The sequence below is a fragment of the Podarcis bocagei genome (genome assembly GCF_964188305.1).
Source record: "Podarcis bocagei genome assembly, chromosome: 12".
Lineage (NCBI taxonomy): Eukaryota > Metazoa > Chordata > Lepidosauria > Squamata > Lacertidae > Podarcis > Podarcis bocagei.
Genome location: NC_138137.1, coordinates 35,916,179 through 35,940,202, shown reverse-complemented (window position 1 = coordinate 35,940,202; position 24,024 = coordinate 35,916,179). Strand labels below are relative to the sequence as shown.

Here is a 24,024-nt window from a genome sequence, read left to right as displayed (position 1 = left end):
GAGGGGCGGAGCTGGGAAGCCTCTGAGCTACAGCAAGCCGCCCAATGCAGTAGAAGCTCGCCGAGCGAACGGAAGCCCGTCCAGCACAATGCAGTACTAAGGCGGCGGAGGCGGCATTGGCGAGGAGGAGGACGCGCGCCTCGCTCGCTCGCAAGGAGGAGACCCCGGGAGCGGGGGGCGCCTTTCCTCTCCCCCTCCATGCCAGCCGCCGTGTGACCCGCGCTTATTGCGGGCAGGAGGGGGGAGGAGGAGGAGGAGGAAGGACGCGCCTCCCTCCTTCCCACCCGACCGAGACCCAGCCATGCAGCCAGCGACTTCTCTGCTCTCCTTGACGCTTTGTGCCTTCGGGATGCTCTCCGGAGCCGGCTCCAGCCGCGCAGGTAAAAATAAAGAGAGAGTGGGTGGGCGTCCTCGCCTCACCTTTGCATCGCGGCACACGGACGCTCGGCAGGGATCGCCTTGCAGCGATCTCTTGGGGGGGCAGAGGGAGCCTCGGCCGGTGCAGCCGAGCAGCATCCCCAATGCTTTCCAGGGAGGCAACAGCAAGAGCGCCGCTGCATTCCGTGCGCTTGCGTGTCTCGGGGCGTGTGTTTAGGAAGAAGCAGGTAGCAGAGAAAGATCCAGCAAGGCGAGACGCGAAAAGGGTCTCCCGCTAAGATGGAGCTGGGTGGGCTGGCTTCTGGCTTCCCCAGCCCTGCAATCTGGAGCGCGTGTGCCGCCTTGCTCCTGGCCGCTGCCCGCCTCCCTTTACGTCGCGCCCCGGAGGGTCATCTTTTGTAAATAAAAGCGATCCCGATCTGCTTGATCGTGACTGTGTCTCTTTTTTCTCCCACCTCCCCACCCTCCTCTCTCTCTCTTTCCCCGAGGAGACGCCTTGTTGACAGAGATGGAGCGAAGGGACGGGGATCGCTTTATGGAGAGGCAAAATATCGTCCCTTTCCGGCTGATCTATAGCACGGACGGTGGCAACGAAACTCAACACGACGTGCTCAACACCCGCATCGGCGGCGGCGGCGGCAGCTTCGGTGGGAAGCAGGTGAGCAGCAGCAGCAGGCGGCCGTGGGGGGGGCAGCTCTGGCTTCCGGTGATAGTCAGAGAGAAAAGGAGAGGGCAGCCTACTCTTTGGGGTTTTCTGTTGCCCAGGAGACGTGCGCTTGGGGAAAAGGGAAGGAGGCGGAGGCGGTGGCTCCTTCCAAAACGCTAGTCCAGGTCTGATGCGCCATGCATAGAAATGACAGTCGGAGGGGAGGGAATTTTGCAATCTAGGCACAGCGGAGGTACCCAGAATGAAGTAATTGCCTTGGGAAAGGAATGGCTATTATGAAAGAACAAATCCTGCAATTTGTCTTTTCTTTTTGGAAGTCAGGTGACCCTCTTTTCTGTCCTTTGTGGAAAATGTACGCATCAGCGTAGAAATCTTGGTTTCAGCAAGATGGGTTCTGTTTTTGGCAGTATCATGGCTCTAAAAGCAATTGTTAGCAGACCACAGGGCGCTTGCTGAAAGCTTCCCCAAGTGGGTCTGATCAATAATAGCCAGTGTAGATATGCATTTCCTAACTTCCTGGCAGAATGTGTGTGTGTTTTTGAATGGTTTTTAAGTTTCATCTGCCATGTACAGTATATAGTTTTAGGATTACAGGAGCATTTAAGGTTATATTTTGAATAGAAGGTTATTTCCTCCCCTCATCTGGAATGTATTTGATAACTTAGCTTGAAAAAGTGTGTATGTCTCTGCAGGAAATTTGTCCTCTGAATCATATTTGTAACTAGTTTATTTAACTAATTTATTTACGCTGCCACCCTGTACAGACTTACCCGGGAAAACAGTATGACCTATTGCATTCATTGAAACTGCTGAGTAGATATGCACAAGATTGTGCTAGTAGCCAGGTAGTTGCAATCCTAAGCACACTTAGAAGGGAGTAAGCCCCATGGAAGGCAATGTCTTTGTAAACATGCATTGGATTGCATTGAAAATTAACTGATTCAAGTCATTTTTTATTTTAAAGTCTTCTAAATGAGTCTAGAGTTTTAAGAAACTAGATTTGTGTTCAGTGGTACCTCGGGTTACATACGCTTCAGGTTACAGACTCTGCTAACCCAGAAATAGTACCTCGGGTTAAGAACTTTGCTTCAGGGTGAGAACAGAAATCGTGCCCCAGCGGCGCGGCAGCAGCAGGAGGCCCCATTAGCTAAAGTGGTGCTTCAAGTTAAGAACAGTTTCAGGTTAAGAACAGACCTCCAGAACGAATTAAGTACTTTACCCGAGGTACCACTGTATATTCATTTGTTTCATTCTTCTGTTTAGGGTATGTGAGTCATTGCTTTCAGATTTTTCCATTTATCCTAAGTAGTAAGAATATAATGTAAATTACTTTTAAAGTTAGGAAAAGTAGAAAAACCATTGAGCAACAACCATAGCTAGCAACTTGCAATCCTCTTATCAATAGACTCTGTTTTACATGAATAACTCACTCTAGTTTGTTTCAGTGTTCTGTGTGATCGTATGATTGCAGAGCTTTTGCAAAGCAACATGCTTACTGAAACAAGAGTTGGAAAATCATTGGGTTTTGACAAAGGAAAAAAAAGTTTTTAAGTGAGATTTTAACTGCTTGAGCTTCATTTAATTACACTGATGGGAATTCTGTAAGCAAAAGATTTAACCTCAAGTTGCAGTGTTGCCTGTGGACGATGGGCAATGCATGAATAGATAGAGCTTCCCCTTGAAGTTTTCACTCTAGCAGCTCCCACTACCAAAGAGGCAAGCCTTTGTTTCATTTAAACGGGCTTGGCTTTTCAGGTATGAGAGCTGTGTTGAAGAAAATAAATACTTACTGTATTATCTTGAGTTCATTTTACAAAATATAGAAATTAATGGTAGTTTGTATTGGATGGTTTGGGGTTCTCTCCATTGGTATTCTCCAGATGTTGCTGCACTACAATTCACATCATCCCTTACCCATCATCCCTTACCCTTGGCCATGGTGGCTGGGGCTCATGAGAGTTGGAAGCCAACATCTGGAGTCTGCCATGTTGACTATCCTTGTTCAGGGATATATGGTTTCTCTGCTGATCGGTCAAATAGCTCTACATAATTTGCACATTAGTGATCATAGTTTACTGTTGATCTGTTGGTGCTCTTGGTGCTGCTCATAGTTTGTGGGTTTAACAAGGTGTCCAGGCCAGTGATGTGAAAAACAAACCATTATCAAAAGCCACTGAGCAAATCTCTCCTTTTCAAGGTTATCTGAAGACCCTAAAGTTTGAAACACCAATACAGTCACAAACACAGCTCAGTTACCTTACAAAACACTGTTACATATTGTTTTCCTTCTTCTTTGCCCAGGCTGCAGCTTTCCAGAAACTATAGCTTCTAATTGGCACCTGCCTGTTGAGATATATTGTGCACTAAGTTATGTGTTCCTAAAAGCATTTCATGGTGTTTTGCAAAGTCATGCATCTCTGTAATGTCATCGCATCATGAATGATGTGACAGATGAAATATGTATTGTCTTAATCCAAGTTTCTGTTTTGCTGCATTTTTTTAAGAACTCTTAAAGAAAGTCACACTTTTGCTCCACTTGCTCTTACAAAAGTAACTATACAAATAAGCCCATATTGTCAGTTGAAAACATTTTTAGTCCATCCTTTTTATTTTATTTTTAAATCATGAATGAGAGAGAATTGGTGATAGTAAAAATATGAAGGGTAAAACGTGTTTTATTTTGCTTATATTGTATTTTAATTTAGGTTGTAGATTCAGGTAGGTAGCAGTGTTGGTCTGACGCAGTCAAGATATATATAAAAATAAAAAAAATTGTCCAGTAGCACCTTAGAGACCAACTAAGTTTGTTCTGGGTATAAGCTTTCGTGTGTATGCGCACTTCTTAATTTAGGTTGTGTTCATGATAGAATGAACTGCCCCATTTTGAAAATCATTTATTTACAGAGCAGGCATGGGTACTGTCATTTTCACAGTTAAAATATGGCTTGTAATGAAATAGACTCAAACTAAGACTGTCATCTCAAATCATGGGCCAGATAATTCACATGTGCTGTGAATTGCCTAAAAAAGGGATGCGGGTGGCTCTGTGGTCTAAACCACTGAGCCTCTTGGGCTTGTAGATCAGAAGGTCAGTGGTTCGAATCTGCTCAACGGGGTGAGCTCCCGTTGCTCTGTCCCAGCTTCTGCCAACCTAGCAGTTTGAAAGCATACCAGTTCAAGTAAATAAATAGGTACTGCTGCTGCGGAAACTTAAATGGAGTTTCCATGCGCTCTGGCACTTGTCACGGTGTTCAGTTATGCCAGAAGCAGTTTAGTCATGCTGGCCACATGACTAACGCCGGCTCCTTCGGCCTGAAGCGAGATGAGTACCTCACCCCATAGTCGCCTTTGACTGGACTTAACCGTCCAGGGGTCCTTTGCCTTTTTACTTACCTGCATTGCCTAATGATGTGTACTTGGAGAGACGGTTTGGTTTGGCTTTTCCTGCACAAATGCAAGGTTGTTAAGCAAGTTTTATTACTTTAGGTCTAACAAGTGTCCAGAACTATGAGAGCTGGTAGTTACTCAGCAAGATGTTGTTTCCATGTGAGATTGAAAGTAAATGCCCATTCTGTTTTTAGGCAGCGTTGTAAATATTCATAATCTGAGAACGGATGATGCTTTAAAACTCCATTGGTATAAAATAGGAGCAGAAGATGTCACATATGAGCTCAGCGGATGTTCCCAGTGAAATGCAACATAGTCCTCCTGGATCCTAGTGCCTGTGATGACCTTCTTGTCCATAATTCCTTACTGTGCAATTCATTAATAATACCCCCAGAAGCCAGGGCTGATGGGAGTTGTAGTCCAACAGCATCTGGTGGATCACAGGTCTCCCCACCTGGTGTAGAAGGTATGTTACATCTTAGCCATTGTGTCTGATAGTCAAGCAAATAAGGAGGGTGGTAGGGGCATGATCGTTGCTGCAGTGATAATGGCAGGTGGAAGGGTGGGGTCTTCGCCTTCTAAGTGCGGTCACCATTTCAGTTTTTGCTTGAAAGCAACAAAGCGCTGGCCCGGGTGCTGAATTTGCCAGTCACAAGAGAATGGCAATATAGACCCCTGACCAAGATGAGCAATGCCTGTTGGTACGTGGGCCTTAGTTGTATACTGTGTTTACTGAGATTGGATAGGTTTATGTTTCCTTTTTTGTTTGTTTCAATAATAATGAAAAAGCTGCCTCCTGTACTAAGGAGTGGCCTACATGAGCTGGGATTCCAAATGTAATGCCCTTCAGGTGTTCCACTGCAACTCCCATGAGCCCAGACAGCATGGCTCATGGTCAGGGATGATAGGAATTGTAGTCTAACGATAGCTGAAGGGCACCACATTGTCTTCTTCTGTCTTAGTGCATCAGTATATTGTGGTGTTCTTCTTTTGCGCAGATATATGTTCTCTACCTCCCCATGCTACAAATCTAAAATCTAAGTAGGGTAATGGGCATTATTCAATAGAAACACTTACGTTGTATGTGTAGAGCTGATGGACATATACCACTGAGTCATATATAATTGCTACAGTCAATCAATATCATATACAGATTAGGTATATGACTGGCAACCCTAATTTCCATTTTAATGAAGCTTGCTGTAGCTTAGTCACCGACATTCAGCCTCACCTACCTCGCAGGGTTGTAAGAATAAAGTGTGTATGTGTGCGAGAGAGAAATCATGTTTGTTGCCATGAGCTCATTGAAGCAAAGGCAGCATATAAATCAAATAACTCAGTAATATGAATAATGATGATAATTTTTTCCATATATGCAGCCATAAGAAGTTTCATTTCACCTGTAGTTACTCCAGCTTGGGGGATTGTACTGGGTTTATTAGGTCAGACTCCATAAGTGAAGGGAATTGAATCAGCCCCTCAAATAACAAAATTAATACGAGGAGGGATCCCACAATGGAATTATGTGTACAGAAATATATTGAAACTCATGATTGTTAGAAACTTAGAAAAACCAGACAGGAAACTGGATGCCCTAGTAATGTCCACCTAACTCCATTCACCTAGCATTTGTTCTTTAGGTGATGTTTATGACCTGGTTTTATGGCGCCATTAAAAAAAGTGAGATGAGATATTTGTTTGGAATTTCTTGCAAAGGCTTGAAAGGCATCTAGATAGGCCTGCCATCTCCCGGTTCTAATCAATATTCCATTCAAAAAGCTTAAATGTTTTATGCACTCATTGCTGGAAAGTTTTATCTGTGGACCTGTACCATTAGTAATAGCCAGTTCGTTTCACTGGCCAAGAGTACTGCTTTATTCTAGCTTGATGCGGTGAATTGTAGGGGGAAATGTTGTTCTCTGGTTTATTGTTCAAATTTTGCTCGGTCCACTGTTGCTTTCCGGGAGTAAACTCAAAGCAAGGACTAATGTTTCATTCCAGGGAGAGTACAGTGGTACCTCGGGTTACATATGCTTCAGGTTACATATGCTTCAGGTTACAGACTCCGCTAACCCAGAAATAGTACCTTGGGTTTAGAACTTTGCTTCAGGATGAGAACAGAAATCGCACGGCGGCGGTGTGGCGGCAGCAGGAGGCCTCATTAGATAAAGTGGTGCTTCAGGTTAAGAACAGTTTCAGGTTAAGAACGGACCTCCAGAACGAATTAAGTACGTAACCAGAGGTACCACTGTATTCATCGCCTGCATTTTTGGTTGAAATGCAAGCTGCATGTTCTTCAGGTTGGGACAAGAGTGAGGACTCTCCTCTTTGTGCCAGGATCTTGATTGGGTGGGTGGGGTCAAGACCCTGGGAAGGGTGTCTGCTGGTTTGCTGTGACATACAGTGTGATTGTTAAGGACTCTAGGGCTGATGGTAGAACTGGCAGACAGGGATTGGGTTGAGTGAGGCAACACTTGGTGAGTGAGTTGCCGCCTTTTTTTGGCCAGTTCACTGGGTGGATAGGCTACAGCCAGGTAACCTGTGAGTTTGCCGTCTTGTTCTGATGATTGATTAATTGTATCATTTTTTGTATTAATATGCTGTCCGTTGTTTTGGGCCTGTAAATAAACCTGAATGTAATGTAGCATGTAGTCCAGCCTTAGCCAGCCTGGTGTCTTTGAGATGTTTTGGACTACAGTATTAATTTCATTTGCTGAATGGGGCTGATGGGAGTTGTAGTCCAAACTGTGTGGCGGACACCAGCTTGGTGAAGCCTGATGTAGTCATTGCATTCTGATTCGAGATTTCCAATTTATATGACTGGCTGTTAGTTAGTTAGTTAGTTAGTTAGTTAGTTAGTTAGTTAGTTAGTTAGTTAGTTACAGTGGTACCTCAGGTTACATACGCTTCAGGTTACAGACTCCGCTAACCCAGAAATATTACCTCGGGTTAAGAACTTTGCTTCAGAATGAGAACAGTAATCAGGCTCCGGCGGCGTGGCGGCAGCAGAAGGCCCCATTAGCTAAAGTGGTTCTTCAGGTTAAGAACAGTTTCAGGTTAAGTCCGGACCTCCGGAACGAATTGAGTACTTAAACCGAGGTACCACTGTAGTTTGTTTATCAGTGTTCACTGAGCTTACTAGAAGCCGAACAATTAGTCTGGCTGTTTTTCCTTGCAATTTTTTTTCAGTAAAGCATTTCAAATATTCCTTTATTGATATTAATTTCCCTTTATCCAAAACAGTCTACTCCCTGACATCTGAAGTAAGATCAGAGTTTATTCTGGCTGTAGAGCTGGGGATGAAAGCGCTTCCTGCACAGGAGACATAGCCAGAGAGGGTCTGATTTCTCAGATCTCTTTCACCCTGTCAGCATTCTGGGAAGTAACTGATGGCTTGGAGAGAAAAACTGACCAAGTTGGCAATAAATCTTTCATGAAACTTAGGGCAAAACAAAAGAACAGTCTGGACGAGAGCTACGATAGTCAAGAAACATCATATATAATATCCCTTGTTTAGTCTACTGCCAGGTCTTTCCTGCTTTCCTGAAATAAGACAATTTAAAACAACACCCAGCACTTTCCTCAGTAAACAGTTTACAGCCTGTGAGCTGGAGAATGTCTTGATGCTACCCATTGATGCTCAGAGACTTGTGTTTGGACTGGAATTATATTCAAATCCCCGCTGAACCAAGGGTTCCCAGATGAGAGGTGGGGAACTGTTTCCCAGACAAGCTTCCAAGGGGTGTATGGCAGTGGTGGGTGATACAATTTTAGTTCTGTATGGAATGCTGGCTAATACACCCCGCCCACCAACTCCCTATCCTCCATACAGGCAAGCAACAGCCAGTATCAGAGTTGAAGAACATACAGTGGTATCTCGGGTTACATATGCTTCAGGTTACACACTCCACTAAGCCAGAAATAGTGCTTCAGGTTAAGAACTTTGCTTCAGGATGAGAACAGAAATGGTGCTCCATCGGCGCGGCAGCAGCAGGAGGCCCCATTAGCTAAAGTGGTACCTCAGGTTAAGAACAGTTTCAGGTTAAGAACAGACCTCCAGAATGAATTAAGTACTTAACCCGAGGTACCACTGTATTCCAGCCAGGCAAAAATTTTCTGGGTGCGAATCATGACCAGTGATTATTTAAATAATAAATAAAACAGGAATAATTTAACAGGAATATTTCAACATATCAACAAAAAAATGAAGGATATTTATACATTGGACAGACCCCAGGAATTTTGCATCCAGGGTGGAAAAGGGTTGGTTAGAAAGGTTGGGGATGTGGAACCCTTTCAGTGGGTTGATGTAACTGGGTGGATGTACAAAACATTAAGAAACCATATTCTGTTTGACAAATGGAGGTTAACCATGGCTTTATACCCAGGAATGAGAGAAAAATGATTCATTGTGCATAAAGTGTCCTGAGAACAAAAGAAAAGCATGACTATAACAGACCAGAGGCCCATCTAGAAAAGTCTTCTGTTCACCTAGTGGGCCAGTCTGGTGCCTATAGGAAGCTCACAGGTTCTCAAAGACAAACATGACATGGGAATACTGTTCCAGAATAGCACCACTTCAGACCGGAGGCCTTTAAGGCATGATCTAAAATGGTTTAATTGCACCCTGATGGGGGGAAATATCCATATAGTGAGAAAACTAGTATGCCCAGAAGAAGCCTATACAAGAACTCTTCTGGGAACAAATTGTTTCTATACCCTGGAGCAGAGGTGGGGCAAGTCAGTCTTGGATTCCCTGCATGCGACCCAAAAAGTAAATTGCAGAAATAGTTGTGCCATCTGACGAACTGTTTCTTTAGAGAGCCCCAAACATGCATGGTTGTTTAAGAGAACCTAGGAATGAATGAATGAAGAATGCGCGATCCAAGACCTACCATATGGTTAAGGAAACTATTTGTTCAGTCTGTGGAGAGTGAATATTAAGGTGATGTTCAGAAATGCCTAAGAGTTACAGAATCAGCAAGAGTTCCCTGGCGTGATTAAGGATGAACAAATGCTGGATTGGGGCTGCCCGCAGTGTCTTTAGAGAGTGAGAGTTTCTGCAGCTGATGTGTTCATTGCCACTGGGAAATTGCAATAACGTTGTCACAGGACACTCTTAAATTTGATTCATGATGTTTACTGAAGGATGCTCAATTAGCTTCACTGTGTCTATCATTCATGGTTGGTTGAGTGTAGTTGAGAGCTTACAGTCTTACCAGTGAGATCCATTCCAAGTGTAGCATTCTTTTGCCTAAAGTGATTTCAGATGGCAGGACTTTAATGTTGCTTTGAAAAACGGTGGGTGATTCCCAGAAAGGACAATTCACCTGCAGGCATGAGACCTGAGGGTAAAACTACATATGATGTGGGAGCTCCTTGGTTGGAATTCCTGATGTCTTTCTATTTCTGAAAAGCAGTATGTGGGCATTTGGAAAAGGACTGCAAGGGAAGGGGATAATTCTTTGGCTCCAGTCGTCCACACTGATGAGAAAAGTCCCTGCAGAAGAAGAAAAACTCATAAGGTTTTCCATCTATAGCGAACAGTAGGGTAATATTTTGCAGGGGAAGGAGACTTGAATTGAGGTTTTGGTGAAGAGGTAAACTCTCCAATAATTTTGCTTTTTAAAAAATAAAAAGAAGTACGTCTAATTAGGAACCTTTTTCATACCATGCTTGGTTTGACTCTTGCTTGGCAGATTGTGTGCAAGAAACCGCATTTTGGTAGGATGTTTGATTTTGGAACTGGGATGTATAGGCTCAACTCCTTGCTTAGCCACCACAAGATGGTCTTGCACAAATTGCTAGATCTTCCATCGTGAGGTTCCTGCGAGGCTAAAATCCGATGACCTTATGTATGCCACCCTGGAGGAATGGTAGGACATGAATACGATAAATACAAATGGTTCCATGTCTGCCCTCCCCTCTGATTCCTTCAGTGAAAGGAACTTTCCTAGGATGGGATTGTTGGCCTATCTCACTCGCTATTCCCTATTCCAGCCCGGGGAACCTGTGGCCCTCCAGATGTTGTTGGTCTACAACTCCTGTCATTCCCGACCAGTGCTTGAAATTATCCAGGTGTGATTTGTGACTGGTGCAGGTCGAATTGTGACTATGTGGAGATCTCTGGATGCCATGCTGGCCACTAGGGAAAGCAAAATGTCAGGATCTGAAATATTTTCCTGAATGCTTGAATTAGTTTTATTCTGGGTTGTTTTATTTGATGTTTTAATGTGTTTTAAACTGCTTTGAGATTTGTTCCTGAAGATATAAAGCGGTATAGAAATGGAAATAATAATAATAATAGTAATAATAATAAATGAATAAATAAATAAATAGTTCATGGCGGGAATACAGTGCCTAGACATTCCATTGTGGCGACCGCAGCCCATGCTTAAGGTTCCATTTGGCAATTACATTATATATCTGATTTTCTAACACTGTTCCTAACCATTGGGCTTGCTAGCTAGGGCTTCAGAGAGTTGGAGGCCAACAGCATCTGGAAGAAAGCGGCTTCCCCATCCCTGGTCTTCACAGACTGGCAGTGGCTTTCCAGGGCTTCAGAGCAGGATCTTCTCTGGCCTGGCCTGGGTTTAAAGAACCGCAAAATGCTACAACTTTTTCAGAATCAGCAGCATTGGTTTTAAGCTGGACTCCTGGACACCCTTACCTAGGAACAAGCCCATGAAATGTGGGAGGACATGCCGCTTAGTATACATATATGAGATTTTGTTGTTTTCTTTGGATGAAGAAGCGCGGAAGATGGAACAATTTTTGTAACAGTTATGTAGGCATAGCTGTTGTGTACTTATTCAGGTGATTTATGACTCTCTCTCCATTAAAAGCAATCCCAGAGGAGGATACAACATGAAGATATACGACACAAAGACGTAGGGTACATAATAAAATCATCTGAAATGTCAAACCACAGCAGCAATACATCAGAGTTGCATCACAGCAATGTAAGAACAGCAGGACAACCTCCTCTGGTCATCTTAATCAAATGAATGAATAAATATGTCTCTACAAGATACCTAAAACCCATCAGGATTGACATTGTGTGAATATTTGCTTATTTTTTCCAATATAATATATTCTTTATACAAGAACAACAGCTGTTACGATATGTTGGATATCGTATCCAATTTATTTATTTTTGTGTGAGAGGGGGGACAGGCTGTTTCTCTCTCACACACACTTTTGATTTCAATTCCCACCTTTGCAAGCCAGTTGTCCATTCAAGAAACCATCGGGTCACCCACCTTTTTGGACCTGTGGGCACATTTGCAAACTGGCTCTACGGTTGTGTGTACAACACTTACACACATGCTTCGCAAGCAAGCTCACACTGCTTCTTTCAAGCCTAATTTCAGCCGGGCTGGGAGAGGGAACCTTGTGGGCACCAGGAGAGGCCTCAGTGGGGTGACATGCTTGTAAGTTTTCACATTTACAATTTAATAATTAAGTGTTAGCACCAGTAGGCCCGTATGTCGTTTGGCATCTGCTTTGTTTATATCAGAGATATGTAAATGAACTGCAGCTTTCCGGCTCATGATAAATTTATGTTGTCACCCTTGATCCCTCCTCCAGATTGCCATGCTGCCTGCGGTGGAATTTTCTAGAATTAAAGAAATGTGCATCTCATTATTGCGGTACGAGTGTTTAGATGTGGGGTTGTAAGCATTGCACTTGCATTCAGGGAGTTTGCCCTTGTAAGGGGGGAAAAGGACGCAGAAAGATTCCTGTGCAACTCAGCAGGCGGCAAAGGGCAGCACAGTTCCAGAGAGAAGCGACGTCGGGTGATTTAGCTTCAAAAGAAAATGCATTTAGAATTAAGGTGCATGGCACCTCCGAGCACCTCCTCAAAGCTAGGAATTTGCCAGTGGAGGACTAATGGGGCATTTGCGCCCACTTGTGTATCTGTCTTACTTATAACCACTGCAGAAGGTAGCACTGCCTGCCAGCACCCTCACTCTCAGGGTTGCCCTTGGAGTCTTCAGCATGGAGGAGGCGGAGGAGAAAACCAGAATGAGTTGGTTCTGCCTGTCATTGGTTCTAGCGCCACCTACTGTTGGGCCTCCTACTTTCTACCCTATCAGTTCCAGTGGTCACCAGCCACCATTGCGCTCACAGTCCCAACATGCAAAGCTCCTGGTTCCCCCTCAAGCTTTCTTTAGCCAAGCAGCTTAACCTAGAAGGGTGGGGAAGAGAGCACCTCTTGTTGTTGCCATTGCGAAACAATTGGGAGTCAATGATCCTTGTCAATCTACTGCAACTCACCCAGAGATGTGCCAGTGGATCCCGTCTGCCTTGTGCCCAGTCCTGGTAGGTCACACATTCTTAGTAATTTCAATGCTTTAAAAACTGGTGTGCATTTTATTTTCCTTTTTTATTTTAGACTTTATGCTCAATTTGGGTTATCTCTTAGAGCTAATATAACTCTTAATTTGTGACCATCAGTTCTATAAATAGTTCCAAGGTCGGTAAGTGAATCAGTTTTTATAGGAAATGGACATGTTGCTTCTCCACGTATATTGGATGTTCCAAGTACCAGATATGACTGATGGAGTGTCCATTTCTTTGTTCCATCCAATGGCCACTGCAAAATCAGCAGTGCATAGTGCAGTGCTAATACAGTGGTGCCTCGCAAGACGAAATTAATTCGTTCCGCAAGTCTCTTCGTCTTGCGGTTTTTTCGTCTTGCGATGCACGGTTTCCCATAGGAATGCATTGAAAATCAATTAATGCGTTCCTAGGGAAACCGCCTTCAGACCAGGTCCGGGGACAGTCTGTCCCCGGACCTCTTCTGAAGGCTGGGGGGGGGGGACAAGGGCTTTTCTTCCCACCCCCAGCATTTTTAAAAACCCCGGGACAGTGGAGGACTTCTCCGCTGTCCGGGCGATCTTAAAATGCTGGCGGGCGGCATTTTAAAATCGCCCCGGACAGCGGAGGACTTCTCCGCTGTCCGGGGCGATTTAAAAGCCCCTGGGAAGGCAGGCAGGGGGGACAAAGACTTTCGCCCCCTGCCCGCCTTCAGAAGGTGTTCCCGCCCCCCCTCCCCCCTTCGGAACAGCGTTCCGAAGTGGGGCGGCTGGGGCAGCTGTTCCCGCCCCACCTCCCCCCTTCGGAACAGCGTTCCGAAGGGGGGGAGGGGCAGCTGTTCCTGCCCCCCCTCCTCACTTCGGAACAGCGTTCCGAAGTGGGGCGGATGGGGCAGCTGTTCCCGCCCCCCCTCCTCACTTCGGAACAGCGTTCCGAAGTGGGGCGGATGGGGCAGATGTTCCCACCCCACCTCCCCACTTCGGAACAGCGTTCCGAAGTGGGGCGGCTGGGGCAGATGTTCCCGCCCCACCTCCCCCCTTCGGAACAGCGTTCCGAAGTGGGGCGGATGGGGCAACTGTTCCCGCCCCCCTCCTCACTTCGGAACAGCGTTCCGAAGTGGGGCGGATGGGGCAGCTGTTCCCGCCCCCCCTCCTCACTTCGGAACAGCGTTCCGAAGTGGGGCGGATGGGGCAGCTGTTCCCGCCCCCCCTCCCCCCTTCGGAACAGCGTTCCGAAGTGGGGCGGATGGGGCAGCTGTTCCCGCCCCCCCTCCTCACTTCGGAACAGCGTTCCGAAGTGGGGCGGATGGGGCAGCTGTTCCTGCCCCACCTCCCCCCTTCGGAACAGCGTTCCGAAGTGGGGCGGATGGGGCAGCTGTTCCCGCCCCCCCTCCTCACTTCGGAACAGCGTTCCGAAGTGGGGCGGATGGGGCAGCTGTTCCCGCCCCCCCTCCTCACTTCGGAACAGCGTTCCGAAGTGGGGCGGCTGGGGCAGATGTTCCCGCCCCCCGCTTCGGAAAAGCGTTTTAAAATGCTGGGGGTCGGCAGCGAACGCTCCCGACCCCCAGCATTTTAAAATCTCCCCGGGACAGAGACTTCTCTGCTGTCCCTTGGAGATTTTAAAATGCTGGGGGTAGGCAGCGAACGCTTCGCTCCCGCCCGCCAGCATTTAAAATCGCCCGGGGCAGGGGGAGGAAGGCAGGCGGGGGGGAGCAAAGACTTTTGCCCCCCGCCGGCCTTCAGAAGAGGTCCTCTTCTGAAGGCCGGCTGTGGGCGAATGTCTTTGCTCCCGACCGCCAGCATTTCCCTATGGGCTTTCGTCTTGCGATGCAAGCCCATAGGGAAATTCGTCTTGCGAAGCGCCTCCAAAACAGAAAACCCTTTCGTCTTGCGGGTTTTCCGTCTTGCGAGGCATTCGTCTTGCGGGGTACCACTGTATATAATTTATAATGGGTCACAAAGGTAATGACCCCTAAATTACTTCTTTGTAATCTTAATGCATACGAGGGTTGAATAATTTACAGCTTGGGCAGGAAGACCCACCTGAGAATTATGTAGATGCTCAGTCTGCAATCTTAAACAAACTCAGCTGGGATTCACTTGTTGCTTTGCGGATGTTCTCTGTAAAATGTATGGCATAGGGATATAAGAAGCTGTCTCGCACCAATTCAGACCAACTGGTCCATGTACTTCTGTATTGTCTACACTGATTGGCAGCAGCTCTCAAGGATTTTAGGCAAGGGTATCTGCCAGCCCTTCCTGGAGAGGCTGGGGACTGAACCTAAGATCTTCTGTGTGGAAAGCAGTTGCTGTGCCGCTAAGCTATGGTCCCAGCAATCTATGGTAATACAGTAAGCCATACAATGCAAAATAATCTAAAAAGCAGCATTAAAACGGCCAGTATAAAACAGAAACTACTACTACTTCTACTACTAATTTTATTGTTTATATGCCACCCAGCTGGACAGGTTGCCCCAGCCACTCTGGGCGGTTCCCAACAGAAGATTTAAAACACAGTGACACATCAAACATTAAAAACTTCCCTATGCAGGGCTGCCTTCAGATGCCTTCTGAAAGTCAGATAGTTGTTTATTTCCTTGACATCTGATGGGAAGGTGTTCCATATCATAGGTACCACTACTGAGAAGGCCCTCTGCCTGGTTCCCTGTAACTTCACTTCTCGCAGTAAAGTGAAGGAGGCCCTTGGATCTGGACCTCAGTGTCCGGGCTAAACAATGGTATGCAGGACTGAAAGCTATTAGGGCTTTAAAGGTCAACACTAACACTTTTGATTATGCTTGTAAATGTATTGGGAGCCAATGTAAATCCTTTAGGACTGGTGTCATATGGTCCCGGTGGCCACTCCTAGTCACCAGTCTAGCTGCATCAATCTGGATTAGTTATAGTTTTCGAGTCGCCTTCAAAGGTAGCTCCACTAAAACCATACCAGCAGTCAAGATCCCAGAGTCTCACTTCTTGTGTTATATTACAAGCCAGGAAAGCAGCGTGTTTTGTTTCTTGGATAAAAGAATATTCCAAACGGTGAAAAGAATATATCTAACTTCTGTTGCCACATCTGAATGCTAGTAACTTCCATGACTTGCTTTTTGGCTGTCTTTTTCCTGTTTAATTGCAGACAATACACTTGCAATAAAAGAGAACATTTGATTTTATTTTTTTAGAAAATAAATAATAACAATTACTTACATAGATAGGATCATACCTATAATTAATTTGCCACGCTTTGCACAGTGCTTTCTTTCTCCATTGTTTCTGCACAGTATTCCAAATGCTATAGCCATAATACCATCCCTGCCTGCATTGTCCAAGGACTGCGCCCTGTAGATCAGCTTTCACCAACCTGGTGCCCTCCAGATATTTTGCTAGGACTGATGAGAGATATGGTCCAAAACGACTGGACGGCAGAAGGTTGTAAAAAGTTGATCTTGATTGCAGAAGTGCTTGGAGGTCTGTGGCTGCTTACTTCTCTTTGGTTGCAAAACAGATAAATTGCTGACAGATGGCAGCATTTTTTCCTTCCAGCAGCACCCCTACAATCTCCTGCTCTTGCTTTGCAAAGGTGTTGGAGCTGGTACAGTTCCCACCTTAGCTTATCCTCATGATCACCGTGCATTGCCTGCAACAGCTACGATTGGATTTCTAGAGGTTCTTCCCTCCCAGCTCTGGTTTTTAATGGTGTGTAATATTTTGTGTTTATATGCCTGTTGTCTTTGTCCATGGAGTTTTCTTGGCAGGGATACTGGAGTGGCTTGCCGGTTCCTGCTCCAGGTGGATCACGTTTGGTCAAAACTCTCCACTATGACCTGTCCATCTTGGGTGCCCTGCACGGCATAGTTCATAGCTTCTCTGAGTTATTCAAGCCCCTTCGCCACGGCAAGGCAATGATGGAAGTGAGAGCTGGACCATAAAGAAGGCTGGACCATAAAGAAGGCTGGACCATAAAGAAGAATTGATGCTTTTGAATTATGGTGCTGGAGGAGACTCTTGAGAGTCCCATGGACTGCAAGAAGATCAAACCTATCCATTCTGAAGGAAATCAGCCCTGAGTTCTCATTGGAAGGACAGATCCTGAAGCTGAGACTCCAATACTTTGGCTACCTCATGAGAAGAGAAGACTCCCTGGAAAAGACCCTGATGTTGGGAAAGATGGAGGGCACAAGGAGAAGGGGACAACAGAGGACGAGATGGTTGGATAGTGTTCTCAAAGCTGCCAGCATGAGTTTGACCAAACTGCGGGAGGCAGTGGAAGACAGGAGTGCCTGGCGTGCTCTGGTCCATGGGGTCACGAAGAGTCGGACATGACTAAACGACTAAACAACAACAACAAAAAATATTTTGTGTTATCTTTTAGCTTGCTGTTACCCACCCCAAGCCTATAGGGACCAAATGAGCTGGAAGTGGGTGGCTTATTGGGTTCACTCCAGATATTGTTGGACTACAGCTCCCATCAGCCCCAGCCAGCTTGGTCAGTGGTCAGGGATTTGGGGAGCTGTAGTCCAGCAAGAGCTGAGCTGAGGCACCACATTGGCTATGCTAGAAGTTTAAATGCAGATGTTTGTGCTCAACAAGAAGGAATGAATCTGTTTACATTTTTATCATTCCCTCTTTTAACCCTCTTAAGCATCTTTGACCTTACAGAGAGGCTTCCTTTATGTGAGAATAAATCTTTAATCCTTTCTTTGTAAGTTAGATTTGCTAGAACTACTGTCTTCCTTCTTGCCCTAGGCAGGGTTCTCTTGAGGACAATAGCAGCGTTTTAGGGGTGTGCGTGTGTATGTGTATGTGCTGGAGAAGGTCTCTGCCACAGATTACAGAGGATTCAAGAATAGGTTCCTGCTCTGAGTACTGCCTACCAGAGCTGCAATACTTGTCTTCACCCCCCCCCCCTTTTTGGTTAGTGCTGATTCAGCAGAGAATTCTCTTTCCTTGTTTACTGCAGCTGGGTATTGTATTGCTGGGTTGATTGAATAATTTGCTTACCCCATTAAAAAAAAAGAATCCTGAAAGAAAGGTCCTCATAAATGCTTGAATGTTGTTGGATGGAAGGTTCTCATAAATGCTTTAAAATTTTCATTGAAATATTTATGCTCTTTTTTATAATGTGAAATATACCTAATAAGCAGAATTGTATGTTTCCTTCTTTATATTTGCTAGACAATTTTCTTATATATAATAATTTCCCACAATAAAAATGCTTAAATGTTCAGTTTTAGAGCGTTTTGATTCAGGCTGAAATCCTGTGTGCATTTTACAAGGCAGTAAACCTTTTGAACTCAATGGAACTTAATTTCTGAATAAAACATGCATATGATCAAGCTGTATGAATATTTATATACTTTAAAGACTTGGAATTTTTTTGTGTTCAAAATGGGTTTCCCTTAACTTTATATAGCTGAAATGTTTGATGGCGGGGTGCAGATACCTCTGTCCTATGTAGTTGGAGTCAGCGACGTAGCATGGGTTGCCAGTGCTTGGGGCCACATGGAGGGTTGGGTGGGTTGGAGGGAAACAGATGGAATACCCATGTGCATTCAACTGCTGCCCTAAGGTGCCTGCGTCACTCAGGAGGTTGCAGCCTCAGAGTCATTCTTTTTTCTGCAGAAGTCACTTCCTGGTTCGCATGGAGAAGCCATTTTCAGAGGAGTCCGGCAATGGTAGCTGTCCAACACAAGGTGTTGAAATTTTGCACCCCTAACAAATTTTGCACCTGGGGCAACCGCCCCAGTGTTCCCTCCACGCAACTTCACTGGTTTGAATGTAGCCTGCTGTTCACCTATGGCTCCACCCAAATTTTCCCTAGGAAATGTGGCCCCAGAGGCTGTGGCTGAAAAAGGTTCCTTATCCTGTGTATAGAAACAGTGAGCTCAAGGTTTTCCATTCCAGGCTGACTTTGTGTTAAGGAAAAATTCAACAACCCTTTATGTTACCTGGAAGGTTTACATTCACTTCATGGAGAGATGTGGGCATCAACTGATTTGAGCCTCACGTGGAAAATGCCCTTAGTTTCAATGACTCTTTGCTGTTAATCTCTACCTTTTGTGTTGTCAGAAGGCACTTGACAAGGATCAAGTTGTGGTGTCTCCCATATGTTCCATTAGCAGCTGTGGTGGTGATAAATTTGAGAACCTCTTCTGGATTAGTTCCGCATGTTGAATGTGTGTAGTTGGCTGTGTGGCGATAGGTACTACATGGGATGTTGTGAAACAGTGATTTCTCATAGTGTTTGAAACTTGTGGGCAGACTCTTCACAATGACCAAACTTACCAGGGAAAGCAGGAAATGTGATATCACCAGGAACGGAGCAAGGAGTGGTCCTTTTTCAAACAAGCAAGCACAAGCTATAGTTTGTCAGTTCTTTTCTTTAAAAGAAATTTTATTAAGACTTCTCATAATGCACCAAAAAACAAACGAAGCGCAAAAAAGAAAAAAGAACGATGAAAAAGAATTAGAAGAATGCGAAGTCTTCTCTCACAGGTATATCTCAACTTTTCTCCCAGAGAAACAAACAAAAAAGCGAGCCGTCTCACCTATCACCTGGGAGCATCCCTTTCTTTCCCCAGCCTCTCTGATGTAATTGCTCATTTTCTGTTACCCACAAATTAACACTGGGGTACCAGTTAGGTAAGAAGAATTATGTTTGTCTTAGGTGCCAGGCAGTAACTCATGAACGCTAGCATGTGTGGGGCGCAGGCAGGAGCGGGAGAGAGCGCATGAACATGAGGCCTGTCCCCAGGCCGGCAAACCATAGGAACATAGGAATCTGCCTTATACTGAGGCAAAACATTGGTCCATCTAGCTCAGTACTGTCTACTACACTGACTGCATCAGCTCTCCAGAGCTTCAGTCTTTCTCAGACATACCTGGAAAGGTTGGAGACTGGACCTGTATGCAAGCCATGTGCTCCACCCCTGAGCTACGACTTTTCCCCAACACTGATTGGTAGAACTGGAAATGTTATCTGTGAATCAAAGCAGTGGAAGAGGAGCCTGGGGTTTAGAAATGGCACCTAAGAAAAAGCAGCAGCCTGCTGGATCAGATTTAAGCTCCATTGAGTCCGCCATCTTGGGTTCCCCAAAGTGGCTTGTCAGATGCCTATGGGAAGCTCAGAAGCAGCGCATGATGGCAACAGCACTCTCCTGCTTGTGATCCCAGCAACTGGTACTCAGAAGTGTGTGCTTGAACTTGGAGGGCATGTTTAGTCATTGTGCCAAATACCTGTTGATTGGTCTGTCCTGAATTTGCAGAATTCTAGCGTTCTCACCATGTACTTTCTCTTTTTTGCCCAGAATCTGTTTCCATATCTTGCTTGGAAATAGCAAACATTTTGTTAGTGTATGCTGACTATTACAGAAAGTTAAGTGCTCTTTTGGGTAGTAAGAGGATGTGTACCAGTAAGAAAATACACACACACACACACACACACACACACGGCATCTAAATGTGATGTTCTTCCTTAGTCATATGCAGAAATTAGAATATTACATTTTCGAAACATGAGCAAGGTATGTCTTGAGCACATTTTGAGCAGGAAAGTAAGCTTATCCATGGTGGCTATAGTTCTCTTTTTGACTGTATTCGGTAGATCTTCTGTAATGTTTCCTCTTTACTTCTGATGTGTTTGGAGGGATCTAAACTCCATACTCTTGAGTATGACCAAGGTGGAATCTAGACACATATAAAAAACGCTATGAAAATGCTTAAACAAACAAACAAACGCAATTTGAAAAATATATTGAATTTACCGTAGCTCACCGTTGCCATCTAGTGCCACATTTGTATAATAAACGTTTTATTTTCAGCTGTATAGCTGATTCCTTAGTCGGAAATAACCCATAACAACTTCCTTACTGCGTCATACTCAAGGTTCATCTCTTCAAACACGTTAACTAAGCACTTGTTCCCAAGCAGTCAGTGCTTCTCAGTTGCCAATGTCAAAACAGACATTGGTATAATTGGCAAGCCACAATGGGCTCCTTCCTCATTAAAATGAAGATTTTGTTCTTAAAGACTTCCATACAGGCTTCAACTAGCAGTCTCTTTATCAAAGCAGCCATGCTTGGTCAAATAACCCTCTAATTTACCGACAAGTGAGAGTCAGCCAGAAAGCCTTTCCAGAAATTCTTAACTATGCAGTAGTTCTTGGAATTGGGCCATTTCCTTCTCCCATGCCTCACTTCTTCCTCTTTATAAAAATTCCTTCTAAACATTTCCCATGGCTTTGTTTTTTTCAGCACAGTACATGTCTTTAAGAATGTGACAGATTGTATTTTGCCTGGAAAACCATAGAGAATGCTTACTGCCTTTTCTCCCCCTCTGTTGTGTGCTGAAGTATATTACATATGTACTTTATCTGTACAGCTGGTCAAGGCCGACCCTGCCGTTAGACAGTGTGAAGTGCCTGCCTCAGGCAGCAGATATTGTAAGGCAACAATGGCATCAGTTGCAACTTAATGACTAATTCTTCTGAACTGGTTGAAGTGAGAATCAGCTGTCACTCTCTAGCCAGTCTCTGTATCTGGAATGGGAAGAAGGGGTGCCGTATTGTCTGTCTTAGCCAGCAAAATGTCTCTAGCTAGCCTTTAACCAGCGTGGAACAGAATTCAACTTTGTTGAAGTGTGTTTCAGAATAGCTATCTGATAATTAGGTCATTCAGTATCAGTACAAATATGATAAAGGAACCTCTTGGCGATTGTCCATATACAGTACAATTAGCTAGGATCTTGCACTTATCTCATAAATTGGGCCATTTGCACATAGCATGCATAAGCAGCCATATAGACTTCTTATGAGGTAAGTTACTAGGGATAACCTGTACATGAGCCATTGGGGCAGATGAAAAGCTTCCTAACTGTGCCTACAAGGACATAACAAGAGGGGTTTTTTGTGAAAATATAAGAACTGCTAAATCCAGCTCTCTCACCAGACTTCAAATCCCAGTGCTTTTAATTATTGTTATCTCAGAACCATACATATTACAAGCATATACAATTTCAGTGTATATAAGAAAAATGATATTAATCAATTAATTCATATTGATTAATTCACTAGCAACCTCAAACCTGACATTGCTTGGGAAGTCAAAGGGGTTGAAAACACCTTTGCAGTTTTGAGAAAGTTCAGTCTGCCATCTTTATACAGAGTTGTGTCTAATTGTATCCAAACATAGACCGAAAACTACTGCTTGATCTTGGGAAGCATCATGCAAAATTTTGTTATGATATCTTAGTAGGGATCCAAATGTACAACAGCAGGCAGCTTCCCAAAATATATTGTAGGTAATTACTTTAATCATTAATAATTGTTCCCAGTTTTCTTTGTGGGCAGCCATGCCCATTGAAATGGGCAATAACACTGAGATTGGTTTGTACAGTAAATATCCCACATCTGGGACAGCAAAACCAAAAGCACTATTTCCTCATCTGTAAGGATGTTAAATGTGCCAGAATTAGAAATCCCTGTATAAGGGGGTATAGTCAGCTCTTTATGCTGTTCTGCAAAACCTCACATTCCCATGGAAAAAAAATCAGCTCAATTATTCAACATCCTTAACTGTGCCTCAGTATTTTTGTGCTGGTGCAAAGTATATATTTTTTTCTGTCGTGAATGTAAAAGAATGCATTGGTTGAATGCTAACCCATTTCACTTTTTTTAAACATTGCAGTCCACTCATATTGCCCGAGCCAGCTTCCAAGTTGATGCCTTTGGATCTTCTTTCATCCTGGATGTAGAGCTAAACCAGTAAGTATATAAATATTTTAATTGATATTTGATTTGCACATTTGTCTCCCCCACCCTTTAGCATTTATGCAATGTATTTTGATATTTTCCAATATTGCTTAATGCTTAATGCTGCTTAGTATTATCTCATTCTTAAAATGAAAAATACTCTCCAAAGTACACATTCTCGTGTGTCGGATCCTGGATCCCTTAGTCATTTCCTTCCCACTGGTACAGAGCTGGCTTATCGTGATGGGAACAAGTTGTTTTTTCACTTCCATTTTTCATTAACTCCAAATTTTCTACGTTACCCCAAACATGTGGTTAATCTTATCTGTAGTTTGTCTGAGGAAAGCCATCTACAAATCATAGGTCACAAAGCTGGCTTGTTTCAACAAACTATCCTTAAGAATAATCAGAGTTTTAGGGTTTGAGCATAGTGCTCTACACCAGTGTTTCCCAACCGGTGTTCCGCGGCACACTAGTGTGCCGTGAGACACCGGCTGGTGTGCCGTGGGAGGGAGGCGGGCGAGTCGGGCGCCTAGGAGAGAACAAAACCAAGTGAGCAGCGCGCGAGAGGGAAGCGACCCGAAAAAGAAGCGCGTTCGGAGTCCGGAGGCACTTTTGGGGCTGCGTACGAAGGGAGGGGGGGGCACGGACGGCGGAAGGGGGCGGGGCGCGGTTGCAGAAACCCGCCAATGCTTCCACCTCATTGGGAAAGGGAAGGGGTTGGGCCACCTAAAACTCTCCGCCGGGGCCACATCCTGCCTCCCAGCCCCCTTTCCTCCACCCACGGAGGGAGGGATGTTTTTAACACACACACACCCCCCGCTCACAACCCTTTGGTAGCGTTTCTCCAATCTGAGGGGAGCGCCCGCCGACGCCCCCTTCCCCCGCGCGAAAACCGAAGTCTCCTCCCCACCCCTTTATTCCCTCAAACCCCGTTTCCATAAGGGGGGGGGAGAACCCTTCCGTCGCGCGCAAAGCCCAGCTCCCTCCGCCCTTCGCGGTCTCTTCAGCTCGGAGCCACTGGGCAAAACTCGCTCTCAGAAGCGCAAGCGCGCGCGCGCGGAGAGAAAGAGAGAGGGAAACAAAGTTAACTTGTGGGGAGAGAGAAAGAGCGAGCGGGAGCTAACTTGTGTCCAAAGGCAGATACAAAGTAGCCCCCCCCCCCCGCCCCGAAGGCGACCTCTCTTGCTCTGCTCCTCTGGGGTGGGGAAACCAACTCCACCACGCGGAGCAGCCCCGAGGCGGGGAATTTCGCCCCTTCGTAATGTATGCATGTAAATGAGGCGGGCGCAAGGGGTGGGCGCGGAGAGGAACTCGCGCCTCTGAGGCCGCCGCCTCCTTCTCCTCCTCCTCCTCCGCCCCCCCCTCAAACCCAGGCGGCGGCGGCGGCAGGAGGCAGCAGCGGCAATAACAGAAGCAGCTGCACTGACAACAACACGTGTTCGCTCGGGCACCATGGAATTCGAGGAGCTGGGGATTCGGGAGGAGTGCGGCGTGTTCGGGTGCATCGCCTCCGGCCTGTG

General features: G+C 45.3%; 1 protein-coding gene across 13 annotated transcripts in view; it reads left to right on the top strand.

Moving 5' to 3' along the window:
* Positions 1 to 24,024, top strand: part of ADAM22 (ADAM metallopeptidase domain 22) — a 124,630-nt gene continuing 100,606 nt past the window's right edge. For 6 of the 13 annotated variants that reach the window (XM_081163169.1, XM_081163164.1, XM_081163166.1 and 3 more), the window contains exons 1-3: positions 2 to 380; positions 867 to 1,036; positions 22,437 to 22,513. In XM_081163169.1, the coding sequence (XP_081019295.1) occupies positions 302 to 380; positions 867 to 1,036; positions 22,437 to 22,513 (326 nt within the window). In that variant the 5' untranslated portion in view covers positions 2 to 301. Of the gene's footprint in view, positions 381 to 866; positions 1,037 to 22,436; positions 22,514 to 24,024 lie in introns of all 13 variants that reach the window. The other 7 variants (XM_081163163.1, XM_081163157.1, XM_081163168.1 and 4 more) reach the window with 4 other exon arrangements.